The sequence below is a fragment of the Poromitra crassiceps genome (assembly GCF_964638095.1).
Source record: "Poromitra crassiceps genome assembly, chromosome: 1".
Lineage (NCBI taxonomy): Eukaryota > Metazoa > Chordata > Actinopteri > Beryciformes > Melamphaidae > Poromitra > Poromitra crassiceps.
In genome coordinates, this window is record NC_139623.1 from 13,673,887 (window position 1) to 13,692,299 (window position 18,413).

The following is an 18,413-nucleotide window of genomic DNA, read 5'->3' on the forward strand; positions in this document are numbered from 1 at the left end:
ACTAAAACTATGTCAGACACCAGTCACACAAACACATGGTGTTTTCATGCTAATTTACTAAAACTATGTCAGACACCAGTCACACAAACACATGGTGTTTTCATGCTAATTTACTAAAACTATGTCAGACACCAGTCACACAAACACAGGGTGTTTTCATGCTAATTTACTAAAACTATGTCAGACACCAGTCACACAAACACATGGTGTTTTCATGCTAATTTACTAAAACTATGTCAGACACCAGTCACACAAACACATGGGCCCCTATCGTTGCATCGGCGCAGTTTCTAGGCCGAGCGGCAGGCGCAGATCAAAGCAGTGGGCGTGGAAAGGCGCACTTGATATCGTCGTGCTGGCGCTAGATGCAGCCCAAAGCATTACAACCACGCCTTTTAGGCGTAAAATTATGCACCGTCATGCTCATTGGATAAGTGCAATAAACGAATCGCACGCTTGCCTTTTTAGCTCCAATTCCAGTGATCCCGCAAAACCAGACGAAAGCCAAACGCTCTGCCCCCCCCCCCTCCCTTCATCCAGCCTGTCTGTCTGCATTATAGGCTATTATTCCATATTATTATGCTTCTCAAACCAATCTAACTGCAGTTTCAATACTGCAAGCATGTAAATACGCTACACTATAGCAAGATCAAAGTGAAAATAATGTTCTATGCATCAGCTAGAAAAATATAGCCTATTAGATTGGTGAAAGTTTGTCCAGAAAGATATCATTTTCTCTCGCCTGCTGCAGGAAGGATGATGCACATAAATATATACCCTACATTATGTCAAGTCATTGCATAAATGTGTTTTTATTGTAAAACTAAATGTGAAATAGGGCCAAGTTATTGGAGGGACATCACAGTATAGCAGATGCCATTAGAAGCGCGTTCCGAAGCGCGTTCCGCTGTTACTTCTCTAAATCACGTTAACTCGACAAGGGGTATATATAGGCCCAGGAGGACATATATGTTTCACATAGGGTGGTGTTTTCATTTCGAGGTTTTATTTGGTCCAATATTGAAATGTTGACAATGGCAGGCTGTGTTACCATTACACATTAATTTAGAACTACCTTTTATATCTATTTTGGCTCATTTGGTGGCTATTTAGTAGCGAAATGAAGAAACACAATGCATGCTGGGAACTCAGAGAGAGAGAGAGAGAAGGGTGACAGAGAAGAAGCAGTGAAGGCACAGAATAGGCCTGCTTTACAAAAGCGCAAAGCGCTAAATGTAGGCCAGGTCCCAAGATATCACTAGGCTGGTATTTAGCGCCGACACGCCCACTTTGGGACTGCGCCACGCCCATTCGGCCTAAAGCGCATTTGGCAGCCTAAAGCCTATTGCTATCTTGCCGAAACAGGCGCAAGGCACGTTTTTTTGCGGTTAAGGCCCGTAATAGCGCCGATGGCCTGTGGGAGAATAGAGCCCACGGTGTTTTCATGGTAATTTACTAAAACTATGTCAGACACCAGTCACACAAACACAGGGTGTTTTCATGCTAATTTACTAAAACTATGTCAGACACCAGTCACACAAACACATGGGGCCCTATCGTTGCATCGGCGCAGTTTCTAGGCCGAGCGGCAGGCGCAGATCAAAGCAGTGGGCGTGGAAAGGCGCACTTGATATCGTCGTGCTGGCGCTAGATGCAGCCCAAAGCATTACAACCACGCCTTTTAGGCGTAAAATTATGCACTGTCATGCTCATTGGATAAGTGCAATAAACGAATGGCACGCTTGCCTTTTTAGCTCCAATTCCAGTGATCCCGCAAAACCAGACGAAAGCCAAACGCTCTGCCCCCCCCCCCCCCTCCCTTCATCCAGCCTGTCTGTCTGCATTATAGGCTATTATTCCATATTATTATGCTTCTCAAACCAATCTAACTGCAGTTTCAATACTGCAAGCATGTAAATACGCTACACTATAGCAAGATCAAAGTGAAAATAATGTACTAAACGCATCAGCTAGAAAAATATAGCCTATTAGATTGGTGAAAGTTTGTCCAGAAAGATATCGTTTTCTCTCCCCTGCTGCAGGTAGAATGATGCACATAAATATACCCTACATTATGTAAAGTCATTGCATAAATGTGTTTTTATTGTAAAACTAAATGTGGAGTAGGGCGAAGTTATTGGAGCTCACATCACAGTATAGCAGATGACAGTAGAAGCTTCCGAAGCGCGTTCCGCTGTCACTTACCTAAATCACGTTAAATCCACACAGGGTATATATAGGCTCAAGAGGACATATATGTTTCACATAGGGTGGTGTTTCATTTCATGTTTTATTTGGTCCAATATTGAAATGTTCCACAATTGCAGGTTGTCTTACCATTACACATTATTTTAGATCTACCTTTTATATCTATTTCGGCTCATTTAGTTGCTATTTAGTAGCGAAATGGAGGACCCAATTGCATGCTGGGAGTGGACATTCACAGGCAGTAAACTTACAACTGCTATTTCCTATGGGAAGCTGGGTGCTGCTATGTGTTGTGTCTGTTTGAGCGAGGGAGTCAGAGAGAGAGAGAGAAGGGTGACTCAGAGGCAGAAGAGCACTGGCGCACTGAATAGGCCTGGTTTCAGAGAGAGACAGAGAAGGGTGACAGGGGAGAGGCACAAGTGCACTGGCGCAGTGAATAGGCCTGGTTTTCAAAGGCGCAAAGCGCTAAATTTAAGGCAGGTGCCAAGATATCAGTACGCCGAGATTTAAGGCCGACACGCCCACTTTGGCCCATTCTGGGACTGCGCCACGCCCATTCGGCCTAAAGCGCATTTGGCAGCGTAAAGCCTATTGATATCGTCCCAAAACACGCGCAAGGCACGTTTTTTTGCGTTTAAGGCCCGTTTTAGCGCCGAAGGCCTGTGGGAGAATAGGGCCCCTCGTGTTTTCATGGTTATTTACTAAAACTATGTCAGACACCAGTCACACAAACACAGGGTGTTTTCATGCTAATTTACTAAAACTATGTCAGACACCAGTCACACAAACACATGGTGTTTTCATGCTAATTTACTAAAACTATGTCAGACACCAGTCACACAAACACAGGGTGTTTTCATGCTAATTTACTAAAACTATGTCAGACACCAGTCACACAAACACATGGTGTTTTCATGCTAATTTACTAAAACTATGTCAGACACCAGTCACACAAACACATGGTGTTTTCATGCTAATTTACTAAAACTATGTCAGACACCAGTCACACAAACACAGGGTGTTTTCATGCTAATTTACTAAAACTATGTCAGACACCAGTCACACAAACACATGGTGTTTTCATGCTAATTTACTAAAACTATGTCAGACACCAGTCACACAAACACATGGTGTTTTCATGCTAATTTACTAAAACTATGTCTGACACCAGTCACACAAACACATGGTGTTTTCATGGTTATTTACTAAAACTATGTCAGACACCAGTCACACAAACACATGGTGTTTTCATGCTAATTTACTAAAACTATGTCAGACACCAGTCACACAAACACAGGGTGTTTTCATGCTAATTTACTAAAACTATGTCAGACACCAGTCACACAAACACATGGTGTTTTCATGCTAATTTACTAAAACTATGTCAGACACCAGTCACACAAACACATGGTGTTTTCATGCTAATTTACTAAAACTATGTCAGACACCAGTCACACAAACACAGGGTGTTTTCATGCTAATTTACTAAAACTATGTCAGACACCAGTCACACAAACACATGGTGTTTTCATGCTAATTTACTAAAACTATGTCAGACACCAGTCACACAAACACATGGGGGTTTTCATGGTTATTTACTAAAACTATGTCAGACACCAGTCACACAAACACATGGTGTTTTCATGCTAATTTACTAAAACTATGTCAGACACCAGTCACACAAACACAGGGTGTTTTCATGCTAATTTACTAAAACTATGTCAGACACCAGTCACACAAACACATGGTGTTTTCATGCTAATTTACTAAAACTATGTCAGACACCAGTCACACAAACACAGGGTGTTTTCATGGTTATTTACTAAAACTATGTCAGACACCAGTCACACAAACACATGGTGTTTTCATGCCAATTTACTAAAATTATGTCAGACACCAGTCACACAAACACATGGTGTTTTCATGCTAATTTACTAAAAATATGTCAGACACCAGTCACACAAACACATGGTGTTTTCATGGTTATTTACTAAAACTATGTCAGACACCAGTCACACAAACACATGGTGTTTTCATGGTTATTTACTAAAACTATGTCAGACACCAGTCACACAAACACGTAGGGCCCTATTCTCCCACAGGCCTTCGGCGCTAAAACGGGCCTTAAACGCAAAAAAACGTGCCTTGCGCCTGTTTTGGGACGATATCAATATGGCTTTACGCTGCCAAATGCGCTTTAGGCCGAATGGGCGTGGCGCAGTCCCAGAATGGGCCAAAGTGGGCGTGTCGGCGCTAAATACCTATCTTCCGAGCTGGCGTTAATTTAGCGCCTTGCGCCTTTGAAAAGCAGGCCTATTCCTCCCCTCTCTCCTCTGTCACCCTTACCTGTGTCACTCTCTCCCTCTCTCCTACTGACAGGAGCAGGCATTGGTGTGCGTTTACCAGTTTATTGTGAAATAAATCCTTCCGCGTTGAGTTACTGTCACAAGCCTGTGTGACAACGCGTCCAGCCTGGGTAAAACAACTCCGTGTACCGCTTTGAGGCTGCAGGCAGTCTGACAGGCACGACTGTCTCTCTCTGACTGCCTGTGAATGCCCCAGCATGCAATTGGGTACTCAATTTCGCTACTAAATAGCAACTAAATGAGGCGAAATAGATATAAAAGGTCGATCTAAAATAATGTGTAATGGTAACACAGCCTGCAATTGTAGAACATTTCAATATTGGACCAAATAAATCATCGAAATTAAAACACCACCCTAAGTGAAACATATATGTCCTCCTGGGCCTATATATATCCTTTGTCGATTTAACGTCATTTAGATAAGTGTCAGAGGAACGCGCTTCAGAACGCGCTTCTACTGTCATGTGCTATACTGTGATGTCCGCTCCAATAACTTTGCCCAACTTCACATTTAGTTTTACAATAAAAACACATTTATGCAATGACTTTACATAATGTAGGGTATATTTATGTGCATCATTCTACCTGCAGCAGGGGAGAGAAAACGATATCATTCTGAACAAACTTTCACCAATATAAAATTAATCTCATCATATAGGGATAGGCTATATTTTTGTAGCTGATGCCTTTAGAACATTATTTTCACTTTGATCTTGCTATAGTGTAGCGTATTTACATGCTTGCAGTATTGAAACTGCAGTTAGATTGGTTTGAGAAGCATAATAATATGGAATAATAGCCTATAATGCAGACAGACAGACTGGATGAAGGGAGGGGGGGGGGGGGGCAGAGCGTTTGGCTTTCGTCTGGTTTTGCGGGATCACTGGAATTGGAGCTAAAAAGGCAAGCGTGCGATTCGTTTATTGCACTTATCCAATGAGCATGACGGTGCATAATTTTACGCCTAAAAGGCGTGGTTGTAATGCTTTGGGCTGCATCTAGCGCCAGCACGACGATATCAAGTGCGCCTTTCCACGGCCACTGCTTTGCGCTGCGGCTGGCGCTCGGCCTAGAAACTGCGCCGCTGCAACGATAGAGCCCATGGTGTTTTCATGCTAATTTACTAAAACTATGTCAGACACCAGTCACACAAACACATGGTGTTTTCATGGTTATTTACTAAAACTATGTCAGACACCAGTCACACAAACACATAGTGTTTTCATGCTAATTTACTAAAACTATGTCAGACACCAGTCACAGAAACACATGGTGTTTTCATGCCAATTTACTAAAACTATGTCGGACACCAGTCACACAAACACATGGCGTTTTCATGGTTATTTACTAAAACTATGTCAAACACAGTCACACAAACACATGGGGCTCTATCGTTGCATCGGCCTATGAACTGCGCCCAACGCCAGACGCAGCCCAGAGTAGTGGGCGCGGACCAGCGCACTCGATATTTTGGTATCAGCGCTACAGGCGGCCTTAAGCATTATAACCACGCCTTTTAAGCGTCAAATTATGCACAATCTGGTCACACACTATAGCAAGATCAAAGTGAAAAGAATGTTCTAAACGCATTGGCTAGAAAAAAATAGCCTATCCCTATGTCATGATGAGATTAGATTGGTGAAAGTTTGTCCAGAATTATATCGTTTTGCTACCTTTTCTTCTCCCCTGCTGCACAGGTAGGATGATGCACATAAATATAGCCTACATTATGTAAAGTCATTGCATAAATGTGTTTTTATTGTAAAACTAAATGTGAAGTAGGGCCAATTTATTGGAGCGGACATCACAGTAGGACATGACAGTAGAACCGCGTTACGCTGTCACTCATCTAAATCACGTTAAATCTGCGAGGGATATATATAGCCCCAGGATGACATGTTTCACATAGGGTTGTGTTTTGATTTCGACGTTTTATTTGGTCCAATATTGAAATGTTCTACAATTGCATGTTGTGTTAACATTACACATTACACATCTAGTTTTCTCTCGCCTTTTCTTCTCCCCCACTGCACAGGTAGGATGATGCAACAGCCTCTGAATGTCACGGGCTCAAAACTGTCATGTTAGAAAAAACTGTCATGTTAGGGTACGTACGGTATAACAACTTTTTTTTCCGATCGGACTTTCTGTCTGTCTGAGCGCACGAGAGAGGGAGTGAGAGAGAGAGAGAGAGAGGGGGACAAACTGTGAGATCAGTAGAGGAGAAGCTGTGCTTGGAATATCCGCGGCGCACTGAATAAGGCCTGGTTTTCAAAAGCGCAAAGTGCTAAATTAACGCCAGGGGGGGAAGATATCGTTAGGCCAGTATTTAAGGCCGAAACGCCCATTCTGGCCTATTCTGGCACTGCGCCACGCCTGTTTGGCGTAAAGCGCATTTCGTGGCCTAAAACGATGTTGCTATCATCCCGAGGCAGGCGCAAGGCGTGTTTTTTTGCGTTTAACGCCAGTTTCTGCACCTAAGGCCTGTGGGAAAATAGCCCCATGGTTTTTTCATGCTAATTTACTAAAACCATGTCAGACACCACGTCTGCCATTCAGAACAGGCCTTATACAGATTTCTTATAGCTGCAAATCTTGGCAAGTGCTGCCTGTTTGCCCGTTTAACCATATGTTGATTACTTCTCTGCAAATCACATGTGACTCACGCTGAGCAGGTGGCTGTGATTTGAAGGGAGAGGCTAAGCAGTAGATCACTGCATTGACAAGGCTGTGGTAGTTTCTCAGCTTCTCCATGTTATGGTAACATTAAGGCATGGTAACAGCACAGCTGTTTGGCCTAGATGCCACCATTACACATCTAGACACGTGAGATCAATCAGGTCCTGTCTGGCTTTAACACTGTTCTCCAAGGTAACCTGTAAAATATGGTGCTGTGTTGTTTAATCTGTGTGTGTGTGTGTGTGTGTGTGTGTGTGTGTGTGTGTGTGTGTGTGTGTGTGTGTGTGTGTGTGCGTGTGTGTGCATGCGTGCGTGCGTGCGTGCGTGTGCATAATAAATCAGTATGTTCTCATAACTGTCTTGGGGAAACTTATCCCTCGCTCTGGCAAATGGCTGCAGGTCAAGTGAGTTTGTTAGGATACTTTCCCCTCACTTCTTTTGATGTGTGGAGCTTCCTTTTTTCCTCTCCTTTTTTTAAGATTATATACATCTTTATGATATATTTATGATAAATTCATGGAACATAAATTTTATTCCAAAAATATATTTTGTTTGTTTATGGTTGTCATCCATATGGCATCTAATCACAAATTGTAGTTATTTTACCCATATATTTTTGTTTCATCACTACATCGCTGTACAATACAGTACAGCTACATCATTTCTCCACCACCCACTTGAGCTCCATTCCTTCCTATAGAGAATGAGAATGGTAAACACATAATGTAATATGTAATTCCCAAAGACCCATTCCAATTACACTAGTTGTAAGCCAACATATACACAGACACTGAGAACATACACACGTATCTACATGTTTCCACAGACGGATATATATGAAAAGAAAATGAATAATTCCACAGTGTACTGTAATAATGTAGGTGTATTGGGTCCCTATCGTTGCATCGGCGCTGTTTCTAGGCCGAGCGCCTGGCCCAGCTCAAATCAGTGGGCGTGGACCAGCGCACTTGATATCGTCGTGCTGGCGCTAGACGCAGCCTCAACCATTACAACCACGCCTTTTAAGCGTAAAATTATGCACCGTCATGCTCATTGGATAACTGCAATAAACGAATCGCACGCTTGCCTTTTTAGCTCCAATTCCAGTGATCCCGCAAAACCAGACGAAAGCCAAACGCTCTGCCCCCCCCCCCCCCCTCCCTTCATCCAGTCTGTCTGTCTGCATTATAGGCTATTATTCCATATTATTATGCTTCTCAAACCAATCTAACTGCAGTTTCAATACTGCAAGCATGTAAATACGCTACACTATAGCAAGATCAAAGTGAAAATAATGTTCTAAATGCATCAGCTAGAAAAATATAGCCTATTAGATTGGTGAAAGTTTGTCCAGAAAGATATCATTTTCTCTCGCCTGCTGCAGGAAGGATGATGCACATAAATATACCCTACATTATGTAAAGTCATTGCATAAATGTGTTTTTATTGTAAAACTAAATGTGAAGTAGGGCCAAGTTATTGGAGCGGACATCACAGCACATGACAGTAGAAGGCGTTCCGCAGCGCGTTCCGCTGTCACTTATCTAAATCACGTTAAATCCACACAGGGTATATATAGGCTCAAGAGGGCATATATGTTTCACATAGGGTGGTGTTTCATTTCGATGTTTTATTTGGTCCAATATTGAAATGTTCTACAATTGCAGGTTGCCTTACCATTACACATTATTTTAGATCTACCTTTTATATCTATTTCGGCTCATTTGGTTGCTATTTAGTAGCGAAATGGAGGACCCAATTGCATGCTGGGATAGGGACATTCACAGGCAGTAAACTTACAACTGCTATTTCCTATGGGAAGTTGGGTGCTGCTATGTGTTGTGTCTGTCTGAGCGAGGGAGTCAGAGAGAGAGAGAGAAGGGTGACAGAGAAGAGGCAGAAGAGCACTGGCGCACTGAATAGGCCAGGTTTCAGAGAGAGACAGAGAAGGGTGACAGGGGAGAGGCAGAAGAGCACTCCTTGACACTGGCACACTGAATAGGCCTGCTTTTCAAAGGCGCAAACCGCTAAATGTACGCCAGCTCGGAAGATAGCAGTACGCCGGTATTTAGCGCCGACACGCCCACTTTGGCCCATTCTGGGACTGCGCCACGCCCATTCGGCCTAAAGCGCATTTGGCAGCGTAAAGCCATATTGATATCGTCCCAAAACAGGCGCAAGGCACGTTTTTTTGCGTTTAAGGCCCGTTTTAGCGCCGAAGACCTGTGGGAGAATAGGGCCCGTATTGCCTAGTTCCTCATTGCGCGGCTCGCGAGACGATGGCGGCTCCCGAAGCTTTAGTTGGCGACTCTAAGAAATTAAAAAAAAAAAAAAAAAATTGCAATTCTTTTTTTTTTATGATTTCTTCCCCCCTGCTCTCCCCAAATTTTCAATAAACCTTTATGGCATATTATTACAATACAACAATACTGGTGTTGACAGTAATAGAAGGTGCCAAATCATTCAAAACGATAAGCATTTTGCTTTTAGGAGTATTGTGCCAGCGTGCAGCGCTGTTCCAAAACGTGTCAACGTGTGTCGTTGCCTGGGAAACGCACATCCCATAATACAACTGTTCGCATCGTATCCCATAATAGTATGATGATACTTGGGATGCCATTGCGAACATAGATGTGAACAGGTTAGCTAAAACTTCAGCGTCGCCAGCATCGCCGGCGACGGCCCCCACCGTTGCGGTCGGGGTACGTTTCGAAATCCCTCCAGGCCTGAAAGATTTTCTAGGGGAAACTGGTGTGTGTGTGCGTGTGTGTGTGTGTGTGTGTGTGTGTGTGTGTGTGTGTGTGTGTGTGTGTGTGTGTGTGTGTGTGTAAAACAATAAAACAAAAAAATGGTAGGCAGATGTGCTTGGTTGGGGTGGCTTTTGGTGTTTTTTGCGGTAAAAGTGGCTCTCCTATTGACTTTGTCTCTCATCGAAGAAATAGTGAGGATCACTGGTGTATTGGATGTACTTAAACGGTTAAATATGACTACATCTATATTCTATATCCTGTTCTATTCTATATCCAGCTATATCCCCCCCCCCCCCCCACACACACACACACACACAGGCAAACTGTTGGGTTAAAATCTGGTTGATTGCGCTCTCCAAATGTTGAGCTGCTCTGAATCTCGCAGGCTCATAATGTTAATGTCTCTCCTCAGTTGATTTCCTCGGCGCCGCTCTGTTCAATCAGAGTCTACAGCCCAACTGTCACTCCCTCCTGAATCCTGATTTTAATTTAGATTTCATTTAGATCTCATTTACATCACAGATGGAACGGTGCAAGCCCTGTGATTACTGATGTCTTTCAATGGGACCATACTCATTTACCCAGTCTGTTGGCTCAGGTTATCAGCTTCAGCCATATTAGTGGAGAAATCACCAGCTCTATCCGACTATCAGCTTCAGCCAGATGTTTTTAACAGGTCTATGGTGTGATTTATTGTGAGAGATAGGCCTATCCAAATTATGCATGCCTCGTGCAAACTGTATTACAGCGATTGTGAGACGCGAATCTGATTGGTTTGATTGATGTAATGCCCAGGCATTGCCTGGCCACACCAGTGAATAATTCTTGTGCTTAACACGTTGAGTGCCAAGGACGAGATATCTCGGCTTACATAATCCAACCGTTGAGTGCCAAGGACGAGATATCTCGGCTTACATAAACATTTTTTTTTTTTGACGGTGGGACATCGATCAACCCCTTTTACGTCTCCTACACCAGAATTGGAGGTATTGAATGTGTATAATCTATTTTACCGACCCACTGAGTGTCGACATGTCTCTCCACAGTAGAAAGAGGCGACCCAAAACTGGACGGAAAAGCGCGAGGAAGCCGTTCTCATACTGTAAAATTGATGGCGAAAAGGCTTTCACTTTCGCGCTGATGCACAGCGGTGGCAACGGTGGGGGGTTCCAAGAATAGATTGGATGCACACTTTGAAACACGCAGCATAAATATGACCAGAATCGCATCAAAGCTCTCAACCAAAACTCCACGAAACGAGCGAGTCCACCCAGACTTCCTCAAACAGCGGCCGCGCAAACAGGCAGCAGCCAGGCAGCAGCAACTTTGTTGTGACACGCCCGCTGGAGAGCCAGGGAGGCAGGAGGAGAACACACACGGAGGGAGGAGTTGGAAGCAGAGGGGGGTTTCCTGCTGTTATGGAGGAAATTACTGTTCAAAACTATTGTTTAGATGTCTGACTCTTACTGATGCCAAAAATGAATGGTTAAAGTGACTGTTCTATCGAATTTCACAAAAAGCCGTTTATCTCTGAATAATTTTTCTGACGCTGAAACCATGCTGTATTCAACTGCTAATGCTTACATAACTACTAACTCTACAAACTAACTCTTTTAGACAGAGAAAGCACACATTCTATTAGTTCTTTTTAGATGATTGGTGTTCACGAAGTCTTAACAGAAAAGAATCCTCGGCTCTTGTAAAATGAGCCAGAATCCTCAAAAAATGCCATCTATGAAGAGGCATACCTCAAGCAGGCCACTGCACTGCAGGACTGGTGCCGAGCATGCAAACTAGAAATTAACGTGTCCAAAACAAAGGAACTCATTATGCAAACAAAACCAGGGGAAAGTAACATGGTCCCTATCATGCTCAGTAACCAGCCTGTGGAAAAGGTCAAACAGTTCAAGTATCTGGGGACAATCTTTGACCAGACTTTGACCTTTAATGAGAACACAGACTATATATATAAGAAAGCCAATCAGCGTCTGTTTTTAATCGGGAAGTTGAGGAGTTTTGGTGTCAGCCAACACATTCTCCAAACGGCATACAGCAGTCTGGTCGAATCAGTCCTGTCTTTTAATATGACCGCCTGGTACGGCAACCTGAACGTAAAGAGCAAAAACAAACTTTCTAGAATAGTTAAAATAGCAAGTAAAATTGTTGGCAAAACACAAAAACAGCTTTCCAACATTTTTGAAAAGGCTGTTATCAGGAAAGGAAGGAAGATCAGTGGTGATGCCTCGCACCCACTGAACTCTGCATTCCAGCTGCTTCCATCCGGTCGTCGATTCAGGGTCCCAAGGGCCAACCGGAACATTTACAAAAACTCATTTATCCCCTGTGCCATACGGTCATTAAATAAATGAACTGTCCTGTGTGCTGTCACTGCTGCGCTATGTAATATTTTAGATAGGTAGGTATATGACTGGTATTTTAGATAGTTAGGAATTAGGAAGCCATTTTAGTTAGGTATTGTATTTGTAATATTTTAGGTAGGTAGGTATATGACTGGTATTTTAGATAGGTAGGAAGCCATTTTTAGTTAGGTGTTTGTATTTGGAATCATATGTTTATTTGCACTATCTATGTCTTAACTTGTACATGTGTGTTTTATGTTCTATGTCTTTATGTTTTATGGTGTGCTGACTGTGCACAATGTATCTTGATGGGAAGAGAAGCCAAAGAAAAATTTCCACCATGGTGGACAATAAAGTATCAAATCAAATCAAATCAAAAAAACCTGGCAGAACCTACCTACAGCATTGAAAAAAGGGCTGGCAGTCAATGTGTTAAGATCACCCAAATCCCGTTTGCTCTGGCATTTTGGGGGCGCAGATGACTTGGCACGCCTCCAATTTGCACCTGCGGCAGGTGCCGTGCCCAATTACGCACCCCTGCCGAGAATTGCATCCCCACCATATTTCGGGGGGTGTTTTAACTTAAAAAACAGGGAGGTCACGTCTACCCAGACAATTATATAAACAGTTACGTTTCTGTATAAATCATTACAATATGCTCTCGTGAGGTGGGGATGCGTTTGGTGGCGCAAGCTCAGAAAGCGGATAGCGCCTGTACCAAGATAGGACATTCAAATTCATAAATGCCTCCAGGTGTCTGTGGTGCCTAATTATCATGCAGATGCTGGCTGTTTTCTTCTCCAAAACACGTCACACACACACACACAGACGCACACACAGAGAGACAGTGACATACACGTTATGTGTTTGGCTTGTGAGTATGTCAAAAGGTCACAATGTACGTCACATGCCCTCCGCACACAGCGCCCAAAAAATGTGTTTACACAAATGCTGTGTGCTTCCTTAACCCTAACCCTGACAGAGTGAAAGCGAGAGAGACTGTGTGTGTGTGTGTGTGTGCGTGCGTGCATGTGTGTGTGTGTGTGTGTGTGCGTGCATGTGTGTGCGTGCTTACATGTGCGTGTGTGTTTGTGTGTCATCTGTGTGTGTGTGTGTGTGTGTGTGTGTGTGTAGGTGTGTGCGCGTGCGTGCATGTGTGCGTGTGTGCGTGCATGTGTGTGCGTGCTTACATGTGCGTGTGTGTTTGTGTGTCATCTGTGTGTGTGTGTGTAATGAGGCCTTCAGCAGAGTCACACATTGGAAGCAGTTGCGTGAGGTTCTCTGCAGCCTGCTGTTTGTGTCCTCAAAGACACATTCCCCTGTCAGAAGCTGCATGGCCGGCGGCCCCTCCGCCGCGCGGCGCGGTCACGGCGCGGCCAAGCGTTTAACCTGCGCTCTGCTCTCCTGCCATAGATCTCATTACAGATCTCTGCTAGCAGGTGTCAGCCGGCCATTACAACAGCTGGAACGACTCGGCAGACTGACTCTATGACGAGTGGAGACAGAGAACGACTCGGCAGACTGACTCTATGACGAGGGGAGACGGAGAACGACTCAGCAGACTGACTCTATGACGAGTGGAGACAGAGAACGACTCGGCAGACTGACTCTATGTCGAGTGGAGACAGAGAATGACTCGGCAGACTGACTCTATGACGAGTGGAGACGGAGAACGACTCGGCAGACTGACTCTATGACGAGTGGAGACAGAACGACTCGGCAGACTGACTCTATGATGAGTGAAGACAGAGAACGACTCGGCAGACTGACTCTATGACGAGTGGAGACAGAGAACGACTCGGCAGACTGACTCTATGACGAGTGGAGACAGAACGACTCGGCAGACTGACTCTATGACGAGTGGAGACGGAGAACGACTCGGCAGACTGACTCTATGGCGAGTGGAGACAGAGAACGACTCGGCAGACTGACTCTATGGCGAGTGGAGACAGAGAACGACTCGGCAGACTGACTCTATGACGAGTGGAGACAGAGAACGACTCGGCAGACTGACTCTATGACGAGTGGAGACAGAGAACGACTCGGCAGACTGACTCTATGACGAGTGGAGACAGAGAACGACTCGGCAGACTGACTCTATGACGAGTGGAGACAGAACGACTCGGCAGACTGACTCTATGACGAGTGGAGACGGAGAACGACTCGGCAGACTGACTCTATGGCGAGTGGAGACAGAGAACGACTCGGCAGACTGACTCTATGACGAGTGGAGACAGAGAACGACTCGGCAGACTGACTCTATGACGAGTGGAGACAGAGAACGACTCGGCAGACTGACTCTATGGCGAGTGGAGACAGAACGACTCGGCAGACTGACTCTATGACGAGTGGAGACGGAGAACGACTCGGCAGACTGACTCTATGGCGAGTGGAGACGGAGAACGACTCGGCAGACTGACTCTATGGCGAGTGGAGACAGAGAACGACTCGGCAGACTGACTCTATGACGAGTGGAGACAGAGAACGACTCGGCAGACTGACTCTATGACGAGTGGAGACAGAGAACGACTCGGCAGACTGACTCTATGACGAGTGGAGACAGAACGACTCGGCAGACTGACTCTATGACGAGTGGAGATGGAGAACGACTCGGCAGACTGACTCTATGGCGAGTGGAGACAGAGAACGACTCGGCAGACTGACTCTATGGCGAGTGGAGACAGAGAACGACTCGGCAGACTGACTCTATGACGAGTGGAGACAGAGAACGACTCGGCAGACTGACTCTATGACGAGTGGAGACAGAGAACGACTCGGCAGACTGACTCTATGACGAGTGGAGACAGAACGACTCGGCAGACTGACTCTATGACGAGTGGAGACGGAGAACGACTCGGCAGACTGACTCTATGGCGAGTGGAGACAGAGAACGACTCGGCAGACTGACTCTATGGCGAGTGGAGACAGAGAACGACTCGGCAGACTGACTCTATGGCGAGTGGAGACAGAGAACGACTCGGCAGACTGACTCTATGACGAGTGGAGACAGAACGACTCGGCAGACTGACTCTATGGCGAGTGGAGACAGAGAACGTCTCAGCAGACTGACTCTATGGCGAGTGGAGACAGAGAACGACTCAGCAGACTGACTCTATGGCGAGTGGAGACAGAGAACAGCCTCACTTCCAGATACAATGCGCCCCAATCAGCTTGAATGGGCCCTAATCAGCCTTGTGAACAGACAGAACATTGTGTCTGTCTGCTGTACGTCTGTCTGTCTGCTGTACGTCTGTCTGTCTGTCTGTCTGCTGTACGTCTGTCTGTCTGCTGTACGTCTGTCTGTCTGCTGTACGTCTGTCTGTCTGCTGTACGTCTGTCTGTCTGCTGTACGTCTGCTGTACGTCTGTCTGTCTGCTGTACGTCTGTCTGTCTGCTGTACAGTCTGCTGTACGTCTGTCTGTCTGCTGTACGTCTGCTGTACGTCTGTCTGTCTGCTGTACGTCTGCTGTACGTCTGTCTGTCTGCTGTACGTCTGCTGTACGTCTGTCTGTCTGCTGTACGTCTGTCTGTCTGCTGTACGTCTGTCTGCTGTACGTCTGTCTGTCTGCTGTACAGTCTGCTGTACAGTCTGTCTGTCTGCTGTACGTCTGTCTGTCTGCTGTACGTCTGTCTGTCTGCTGTACGTCTGTCTGCCTGCTGTATGTCTGTCTGTCTGCTGTACGTCTGCACTCTCATTCATCTAGAGGGTGCGTCTGGCCGCACGTGTCTCATCATAAGCGTAGGCGTGAAGTGAACCGCACTGTCTGGTCCCTCTTGTTTTTCTACCCAGTGTCGACTAGACATCATCACTTGGTGTGTAGCCCGCATCAAAAGACCACAAACTATTTATAGAACCAGGTGTATGTGCATGACGAGGGAGAATGGTACAGCATGTACGCGGTGTGTGTGTGTGTGTGTGTGTGTGTGTGTGTGTGTGTGTGTATCTGAGAATGTGTCAGTGTATTTGGACAATAGGAGCTCTATGATAACAGCATGGATGTGCTGCTGTGTTGTCTTTGCAGCAGACTCATCATGTTTCAGTGTGCTGTAAGCTGCACTGACTTTGTTTTATAAAAGAGTTGCAGTGACTTTTCTTCAAGCGCATTGTGATGCATTGCAAGCAGATCATTAGAAGCATAGATTAACTTGAATTACAATGTAAGCATCAGACACACATCAGAGAATTACATTCAGTTTAGTGTCCTTTCAACTATACAGCTGCCTCATAAACTAAACTCCCAAATTGTTTTATAATTATATAATTATAATTCCCTGGTGATTCCTTATAATGCCCTGTGAGCACCACTTAAAGGAATCCAGTACATTTCCACCTGGGGCTGTATTTTCCACGTTTTTGCCATCATGAAGATTGATTGAGTTCAAGGTTTCGTCACCTAATTCACTTGGCCAATTCCCCCTGCTGTCCATCTGTCAATCTGGTGGGAGAGTTGTAGACTAGCACATGCTTCCTCCAATACATGTGCAGTCGCCAGCTGCTTCTTTCCACCTGACCAGAGAAGAGTTTCACCGGCAGGAGGACACATGGCGGTAGAACCACGCCAAAGCCCGAGGCCACACGGGGTTCGAACCTGTGACCCTTGTGTTGTTAGGCAGGGAATGTACAGCGGCTCTACCCGGACGCCCTAGTTATCTGCACAGTACTTCAGTATCTGCTGCACTTTGGTGATGGTTGATCATATCCATGTGGGTGTGGGTGTTCCAACAAGGAACAAAAACACTGAGAACACATTCAAGCCCAAGCAACACATTGGCATCATTCTTCCCCCTCTGACCTGCCTTGAACATGGCTGAAGACGAGCAGTCAGCAAAGTAAACAAGGATGTGTGTGAGCAACACTACAGAAGGATCAAATGGACTGTTATAGCTGAAAATGTGTGTGATAATGTAGTGTAACTGCAGTGCGTTTCTGTGGTGAAAAGGCTTTTTTTGGGTGGAGGTACATAAAGCTCTGACTGCAGTCAAGTGATGACCTTTTGAACACAATCAAAAACTATGAAAGTGGCACAGGTTTGAAAGTAATAGACATTATCCTTCAAAGTTTGAAAGTGTTGCCAACTTCTCTGCTAACATTGGTGAATGATGTTAAAATTCCCTCCTCTCCTCCCCCGCTCTCTCTCTCCCTCTCTCTCTCTCTCTCCCTCTCTCTCTCTCCCTCTCTCTCTCTCTCTCTCTCCCTCCCTCTCTCTCTCTCTCCCTCTCCCTCCCTCTCTCTCTCTCTCCCTCTCTCTCTCTCCCTCTCTCTCTCTCTCTCTCTCTCTCTCTTTCTCTGCTCTGTGTTTCTCCAGACGACTTTAACCCTTTCGTTCCCAAGCTGGAGAAGAGTGTCAGCGGAAGCAGCCCGTCCAGGGACCGCCTCCTCCTCACCGTGATGATGCTCCTCCTGGTCGCTCTCTTCATCTCCTAGCAACGGCCTCCCCAACAGCATCAGCATCAGCATGCCAACTAGCCTTGGGAGGATGTACAGTATCAGGGGGTGGTGGGAGGGGGAGCAGCAGAGGAGGAGAGGAGAACCATGTCAAGATACTACAAAAAGAGCAGCAGGCAACAAGAGGAAGACTTTGAAATGAGAGTTTTAAAGCATTTCTGTGTATGTATGTGTCCGTGTGTGTCCGTGTGTGTGTGTGTGTGTGTCCGTGTGTGTGTCCGTGTGTGTGTGTGTTTGACAGAGTGAGAGAATTGAAAAGAGTTGAAGTTGAGCGACACAGACTGAACTGTATATTGCATTTGAAGCCAGCCTCAGAAGGTGCGGTAGACTGTGTGTGCGTCTCAACAGGCCATAGGTTAAGCTTGTTGGAACACGCACACCACACAAAGCATTTCTACAGCTGGAGAGGCGGGCTGATGTCCTAATAAAAAGAAGAGAGATCAAAATACCACCCAATTGAAATCAGTTGAAGGTTTTTCCCTGGATGCGATTGGCTGAAACACTTCCCCAGGGCCGGTTGCCATAGTTTCTTGCAACGAGACTTCATCTGAACTCAAATGAACTGAATCAAAACAGATTTCAGCTGAACTGAACTAAAATGGCC

The 18,413-nt window shown here is 45.3% G+C and overlaps 1 protein-coding gene across 1 annotated transcript in view; it reads left to right on the plus strand.

Annotated features, from left to right (window-relative positions):
* efna3b (ephrin-A3b) overlaps nucleotides 1–17,788 on the plus strand; it is a gene marked incomplete at both ends in the record, with an annotated part of 121,941 nt that extends 104,153 nt beyond the window's left edge. Inside the window, one exon of the mRNA XM_083648706.1 lies at nucleotides 17,670–17,788. Within this exon, the coding sequence (XP_083504832.1) occupies nucleotides 17,670–17,788 (119 nt within the window). The remainder of the gene's footprint in view (nucleotides 1–17,669) is intronic.
* Nucleotides 17,789–18,413: the final 625 nt, after the last annotated feature.